The following is an 8,081-nucleotide window of genomic DNA, read 5'->3' on the forward strand; positions in this document are numbered from 1 at the left end:
CCGTCCTCATAAGAACTTGCATTTCCTAGCAGCAGAAGGAGGAAAGCTACCTCTCTGACTGCAGCTGTAAGGTACACTTTTGTCTTTTTCTTTTTTTCTTAAACCACTTGCTTTCAGATGTCTGATTGTTAACTTAAAAAAGATTAGAGACAACTGACCAAACAAATTAAAATACTCAGTTCTCACACTCGCATGGGAAAGGTGCACTGCTTTAACTCATCTCTTTTCAAGTTGCATGAATTAAGGTCTCAGCGGATACAACAGTTTTGATATTTGCTCTCATTTCCTATGAAGCTTATACCAAACTGGATTTGCTATAAATGAGACTGTAAATTATAAAAATAGGTTTGTATGGGTGTTACTAAATTTACTTAATATTGGGTTGAACTTCAAAAACATTCTCATGAAGATGAACAATGCTTAATTTTGGAATGGAAATGAGGAGTGAGGAAAGACAGGGAGCACATATTCTAGTTACTGTGGACTAGCAGAGCAGCCAGGAACAGCTAAGGAAGCTGCTATAAATCACTGTTCCTGGGAACAGCCCCATTTGGGCCAACCCTAAAATCTAGGAAATAGATGAGTGTCAGAGCCAGCTGTGCCCTGCTCCACCTGAGCTGCAGACTCTGAGTTGTGCAGGTCAGAACAGTAGTCTCATATAACCTTAACTATAGAGCAGTGACCTCTGCTCTAAAAGTTTTATGCTATGAACTGAAAAGAGTTATTCCAGATATGTCAAACCTATTTAAGAAAATCTCTGCAGGATGGATTTGCCATGCATTACATGAAAGATCCTTGGAACATTATTCTGAGAATGCATAACGGTGGGTTTTGGCACATTTCCATACCTTGAAGCATGTATAAGCCCTTGGCCATGGTTTGAAATTGAGCTGCCTAGGAGCAATAGGGCCAAGACCTTTGTTAGCTTTGCTTCATACTATTAAAAGCACAAAAGAAATTAAATACAGCACACTGCATCAAGTAGTACAGCTTTGAGTTAAGCCAGCAAAAGCAAGAAAATTCAGGATCAGATACCTATGTCCTCAGTTTAACCATCTGTCCTAGTGCTATGGTGCCTCTTGTGCAGCAACTTGCTCATTTCAGACTCGCGTATTAGGAGAAAACATAAAGACAAAGCAGTACTTCATTTCCTCCCCATTATCTTTAGTGGCTTAAGAACAAATTTAATATTTTGTCTTCAATGCTCTATCTTCCTTGAAAATTGCACCAAAATCCACATGAATTTAGAGTATGACTGTATGTTAGAGTAAAGCTATCAGCATTAAATATTTAACTTCTACACTTGGTACCCCCAAGGATGTAATTTGTATTTGCACACTGACATGACAACATGATTTGTCTACCAGGACATTGTCCAGTCAACTGAAAAGAATCAGAAATGCAGGACCAGCCTCTACTGTTGAAGCATGCAGAAAATTATTATTTAAACATTTCTACTGTTTGTCTTTCTGCTACCCCAGTGCCTAAAATAGAACTTAATGTGCCGTCCAGCCTTGTTCAGCACACCCAAGAATGGAGATCTCCTGGGGCCCTAGCATTTTTATAAAACAGATGTTATAGTAATAGATGTGACTGTGGGAAATTTAACTGCTGAAGAAGCCTACATATCTCTTGCATGTGAATTACAGTGCAACAGTTGGTGTCACTTTTAAGTAGCTAAATCAACTTTAGATCATTTTGACAGAATTGGATTAGTGAGCAATTCTATGTGCAGTTACACTGGCAGACGAGAAGCAGTAGTAGCCATCAAAGTGTTTAGCGCAACACAGGAGAGCTTAATATGCACTTCAGTATTTTTACCTAAAGGAAAGGCACATGCAAAATAGTATTATCATATTAAAAAATCCTTAGTTTTATCACTTATGTAACTAGGTAACCAGAATGACTCACTGTCCAGGAAAATCAGTTGCTAGTTGTATTCTGGCAAATTGCTCTAATCCTGCAACATGTAGATCACAAATGACAAGGCTGTGTTCTAGAACTGAGGGGGAACTTGACATGAAGAAATCTCTTTTGGAGAACTTATGACACAGGGTTTATGAATATATACCTACATCCTACAGACTTTATTTTTTTTTTACATTACAAAAAAGGTAAGAAGTAGTTTTCTGCAGCTTGTTGCATGAAGAGGCAATGAGGTGAAGATATGTCATATGCCTGCTCTCAGTTTGTTGCCTGATCTAGGCTACTGCAGCCTACAAGAAAGGGTGTTACATGTCCTTTCCTTCAACAGCTGCATTTACCTCCTGATACAGAAAGGCCCCTTCTAAAAGATGTAAATTCCAATGTAATGGTAATCCTTCAGGCAGTGGAACTCTCTGTTCAAACTGTTCATTCTGAAAACCCAGAACTGCTATTAAAGAAGCTGAGGTCTCTTGCAAATATTTTTGATTTTGCAGAAGGTAAAAAATACATTTATCTTGTATTTGATCTTGAGTAAAAGGGTTAAATTCCTCTTTAAAAATACTTCTGGCAACAGAAGCAGACTTCCTCACTGGCAAAAAATAATCTCTTCCCCTACATTCTGTAGGAGAGAAACTCAAATTATTTTAGATGCACTGGTGGTGGTATGCTCTAGAGAGGAGCATATTTGCCAAGTAGCTAAATATCAGATGGTATTGGAGGGCGGAGGAGAGGCTTCTCTTTCTAAAAGCCAAGCTGTAACTTACTGTACCCAAAACTGCTGCAATACTACTTTTAGAAAGTATAAGGCAAAGTGTTTATTTCCCTTAAATACTTTCTTTCCTACCATGCCCCATTTGGGGGTCAAAGCATAAAGTGCATGACAAATGGAAGAGCTACACCTTCAACACAGAACTATATCCCACTAGTAAGATGACTTTTTAAAAGACACTCACTCTCCCTGCAGAGTTTGCCTCTGCTGAAAAGGGGGAAACACTGATCCTGCATGCAAACACATCAGACTGCCACAGGCAGTCTACACCATAGTGCTCAGGGTAAGACACCTTTACCACAAATTCAATAGAAGACAGCTCCGGTTTGTCCCTGTCTCTCATTAAGTATAAAAAGAGGAGAAACAACTTACATGTTACTGAATTAACAAGACACCTGCACCAAACCTTTTCAACTATTCAACAAGCCAAACAACTCTAATATAAAATCAGAAAGCACTTCCTGCATTTTTAACATGTGTACAATGCTGGCTGTTACACAGGAGTTATTAAACTGAAGACACCTTGCAGTCAAAATCTTACTGGAATGCATCAAATGAAAGCAACATTATTTAAATGTAGTTTTACTGCAAATTTTACAGTGGATGCTCACAGCTAATGAGAATTTTTATGCATCCTTTAAACAAAAGTTAAACATGTAAAAGATTTAAAGAAATTAGCTATGTTACTACTTAAGTTTCCCATAGCTCAAGTGCTCCAGTTTTGTTTACTTTCTTTAAGACTAAACCACACAATCTTTCAAGCTTAAAACTTGCATTTTTTTTTTCCTAAAAAACAGAAGTGTCTCTCCATTTAGGAACTTCCTTAATATCCTCTATCAAGAGACTACTACAGCACTGAATGACAGGCACAAAACTCAAAGGTAATGCTTCGGCTTTTCTAACTATTAGGCAATATATAGTAAGAGAAAACATGTAAAATCACGATTCCTTACCTAATTTCAGAATAAAGTAATAACTATAAACCTGGCACTCAAAAAAATCAGTTCAAACTGCATACAGGCACTAAGTTGAAAGCTCCAGCATATTATGAAGTTTATTAATGTTTCAGAGTTACAGAAAATAAACTGAAGAAATTTTATTATGCATGTCAGTCACTAATGACTGCGCCTACAGCATGCAGACAAAATATCAAACTTAGTATTGGATGTTCCCTACACTCTCTCATTTTGCCGCACACAATTTTTAATAGTCACCAGTTGTAAACACTAAAGAGTTTCCCATTTGTTAGCCTGAGCACATTAATCTCCTGCCACTGTCCACAATTTAAGAAGTTGTTACATACCTGCAGTTAGGAGGAGGATCGAGGGTTATTTCAGCTAGCTCCTTCTGGATTCTGTTGGTGAAATGAGAACAGACACAAAGCATTTGAGATAGTCTATAGAATAAATCAGGGAATTACACTGCCCTCTACCACCATGCAGTTAAATGCAAGATTGGCTTTGCCTTCAGTAATGCTAACATGGCTGCTTCCTCTTTGTTCTCAGAGGCATAACCCAAATCCCACAGCAGAGAAACTTTGCAGCTTTTTTCCTGCCTGATACTGTAAATAAACAGAACACTTGCAACTGAGTTTGATAGGAATTTCCCACAAGAATTCAGAAAAGTAACTATTTTTCATATCTAAGCACTCCTTACCAGAGAGATTTTCTTTTCAAGCTAATATGCAAATGAGGGGGGGGGCTGTACAAGCGTATTTAACAATGACTTCAAACCAGCGCTACCCACCTCCGATTGTGGCTGAACTGGTGAACTGTACTGAAAGCAAATGCATTCTTTTGACAATATTTTACCTGCTACTTTGCAGTGTATTTAAAAAGTAGATTGCAGATCTGCCAGGCTGTCTCGATTACTGGAATAATCTCTCTGGATCAACTTTGCTTCTCTAACACACCTTCTGCTGTTTTTCTTCCCTGAAGCTTCTAATTTTGAAATAATCTGTGAGCTAGCTTTGCTCTATCCTGTAACAGCCATTCCTGAGGTGTTAAGGTCCAGAAGAGGAATACTGAAAACTTTTTGTCAATTTAACAGTTTACTCAGATGCATAAGAGGTATAATGCTAAAAGATGCATGGTAAATTCCTCTTAAAAATATCAAATAAGAATTTTCTTCAAAAGAGGCCCATAAAAGCAAGACTTCTTTCCTTTAAATAGGAAGCATTAAAATATGAACTAATAGAAGCTGATCTGAAAGCCCTTACACTAGTCACATTAAGTTCAATCAGACTACTCAACTATTTGAAATCTACGGATTTAGACACACAACTAAGCAAAATGATGGCAAGAGGGGAAAACTTACTCTTGAGCTTCTACATGATGTATCGCGGGTTTAAAAAAAAAAAAAAAAAGGCAAGTAATAGTAAATTACAAAATCTACACAGTGCCTTTAGCCAGTCCTATTATTGCAAAGGTGGTTTTTTAAATGAACACAGAAGTCAAAGCCACCTAGTCATATTCTGCAGTAATATTAACACATTTCAAGAAGTATTTATTGAATTTAAGTCCAATACAAAATTCCTGAAATGTTCCTAAAAATTTGAACTACAGTATTCATGCTGAATAAGCAAAACTTGAAGCTGCTTAATAAAGAACTCGTATGCATTCTTACGGCTAATCTACAGCTCTTCTTGCTACAGGATACACTTGATATTTGTAAAGAAAAGGAACTGTGAGGAAAAGATTGGAAAGTTACGTTTCATCTCAAAAGACCATGGGAATAGAGGGATTTGAAGTTTGCTTGTTTCATACAGCTGAACTTACAGAAAAGTGTTAGTGTGCGTGTCTTGAGAGCTGCACTTCCAGAAATCTTATATGCAAATAAAAGTGCACCAGACATAACCAAACAAGCTTTCTAAAGATTTTGGTGGTTAACAGTAGAGCCTACCTATAGAACTCCATGGTTTGAACCTGCAGGTCCTAAGGCAAAAGACCCGCTTAAACAACTTCTGGAGAAACTGCAGAAACTTAGTTTTAGACTTGTAAGACTGTACTGCATATTGACAAGAAAAGCTAGTCATAAGGCCTGCAAAACCCACTTTTTTGTGACTTCTTTAATTAAAGAACATTTCCTTTCATTAGTCTACAGGCTACCAGTGTACACCAGGACACTGCCCTATAGCAATAAGGGCGGGAAAATTAACTCTGTGAAAAAGATACCTGAAGCTCACATATATGCCCTCTCGCACATTTTTACAAAGATAGAACAGCCAAAAAAAAACCCCCACCACGCAGCCACTAGGTTACCAAATTCTTAAGCAACTCCTCAAAAGAAATATGACAAGTTTGTTTAACTGTTATTACCCCAATAAGATCTGGATTAATAATGCCTGACAAGCTCCTGTATTTAAAGTGTTTGTACTTCACTTTCGCATATAGCTTTACAAGAATCCATCTGCCCTGAAAAGTGCAATTGCAAATACTGTGACTCAAAATACTGTGCAAAAATACTACAGAATATTTTACTATCACTTTTACCTTTTAGCACTAGTAGATAGCTTAGCAGTAGTTTTGCTGGATAATTTGGCGTTCTTCTTCTGCTGGGTCGCAGAGGGTTTCCTTTCTTCTTGCTCTTCAGGTTCAGGTGCTGGTGGATCCCTCTGATCGGCATCTGAGCTACCACTGCTGGTACTTGGACTTTCATCGTCTGACCTCTGCCTATCACTGGACATCGTGGGGAACTTTTGGGGGGAAGGAGAGGAGAAGAGGCAGAGTTAACGTTACAGTCAGGACTGTCTCTTGCCATTCCCCCAAGTTCTAAGGAGCACTTTTAAATTGATGGCAACTCTATTTCACTGAGAAATTAGCCAAAATGCAACTCTTTGTCTCATCCTCAGCAAGGGTTGCAGTTTGACAGCTACGAAGCAATATTTACACTTCTGAAAATACAGATATTTCCAATTTTTAAACCCACTCACATTTTTTTCATACTTTAAACAATATGCCAATTGTCGACTTTGTTCTAAGGCATGAGACAGATTTAGCAGGGTACTTAGGCAAGGAACATTAATAACTTATGACACATTGTAAATAACAGACCTCACTGAAAATGTTTTTTAAAAAGTCACTAATACCCTGTAAATATTTACACTGGAGCAGAGCATTTTATTGGGTCCAAACAGCCAGATTCCCCATCTCCCCGAGAAAAGACATCGCCAGTAGCACTTGGGCTGATTTCAGGCTGAAACAGACACTTGCTCCGTCCCTGCGCGTTTAAAGGGCTGGGGGGGGGGGGAGAAGGGTTTTTTTTTTTTTTTTTTTTTTTTTAAACAAGATGCATTTAAATCAACTCCGAGGGCAGCGGCAGCAGCAGCAGCGCCGGTTCCGTACAGGGCCGGCAGCAGCACGAGCCGCCGCGGAGCTGCGAGGGGCAAGAGGCGCGTTTCAAACTGCCCCTCGCGCGAGGCTCCGCTCCCGCTCCCGCTCCCGCTCCGCCGCCGCCGCGCGGACCGACATGTTTTGGCCAAACGGCGGCGGGAGGGGGGGGCCGAGGAGGAGCGCGGCGCCGCCGCCAGCGCGGGGAGCTGCGGCGGGAGGGAGGGTGGGAGCGAGCGAGCGAGGGAGGGAGGGAAGGAGGGAGGCAGCCGCCCGCCCGCCCGCCCGCCCGGCCGCGCTTTGTGGGGAGAGCCCGGCGCGGCGGGCGGCGGCGGCTCGCCCGGCCCCGCACCGCGCCGCACCGCGCCGCCCCGCACCGCGCCGCGCGTGTGCGCCAAGTGAGGCGTGAACTCGGGCGGCCCGGCCGCCGGCCGCCGCCAGGCTGCGAGCGCTGGAAACAAGAACAAAGCTCCTCTACCAGCCCCCCCGCCTCCTCCGCGCCTCCCCCACCGCGCTCGCCCAGCCGCCTGCTGCAGCCGCCGCGCCGCCGCTCCTTTACCTTCGCCGGCGTCCTGTCCCGCTGCTGGGTCGGAGGGGCGGGATGGCGGGCGGCAGGGCCGGGCCCGCGGCGCCCGCGGCGGGGACGGAGGCGGCCGGGGGGCTATAAAGCGGCGGCGGAGGCTCTGTGGCCGGGCAGTGTGGAACATTGAGAGCCGGAGCAGGGGGGAGACGGGGGGAGGTGCAGCGCGGCCGCGGGGCCGGCGGGTGGCGCTGGCGGGCCCCGCTCTGCGGCGCGGGCTCCCGCGGCGGGCCGGGGCGCCGGGGCGGGCGCGCGCCTCCCGCGGGGGGGGCCGGCGGGCTCCCGCCGCCGCCGCCCCCTGCTGCCGCCGCCGCCGCCGCGCCCGCGCTCGCCGCCGCCGCGCCGCCAGCGGAGTTCCCAGCGCGCGGGGGAGGGGCGAGGGGGCGCTCGCTCCCGCCTCTCGGCTGCCGGAGCGCGCCCCCCTCTGGGCCGGGGTGCGCGCAGGCGCTCTCCCGGCGCGGCCGAGGGCGCGCGTGCT

The 8,081-nt window shown here is 43.8% G+C and overlaps 1 protein-coding gene across 1 annotated transcript in view; it reads right to left on the bottom strand.

Moving 5' to 3' along the window:
• UBE2E3 (ubiquitin conjugating enzyme E2 E3) overlaps window positions 1–7,828 on the bottom strand; it is a 64,412-nt gene extending 56,584 nt beyond the window's left edge. Inside the window, exons 1-3 of the mRNA XM_067298982.1 lie at window positions 7,583–7,828; window positions 6,187–6,389; window positions 3,999–4,049 (exon numbers count right to left, since the gene is read on the bottom strand). Of these exons, the coding sequence (XP_067155083.1) occupies window positions 3,999–4,049; window positions 6,187–6,380 (245 nt within the window). The 5' untranslated portion in view covers window positions 6,381–6,389; window positions 7,583–7,828. The remainder of the gene's footprint in view (window positions 1–3,998; window positions 4,050–6,186; window positions 6,390–7,582) is intronic.
• Between the last annotated feature and the right edge of the window lie 253 nt (window positions 7,829–8,081).

The sequence above is a fragment of the Apteryx mantelli genome, chromosome 6, assembly GCF_036417845.1.
Source record: "Apteryx mantelli isolate bAptMan1 chromosome 6, bAptMan1.hap1, whole genome shotgun sequence".
NCBI lineage: Eukaryota > Metazoa > Chordata > Aves > Apterygiformes > Apterygidae > Apteryx > Apteryx mantelli.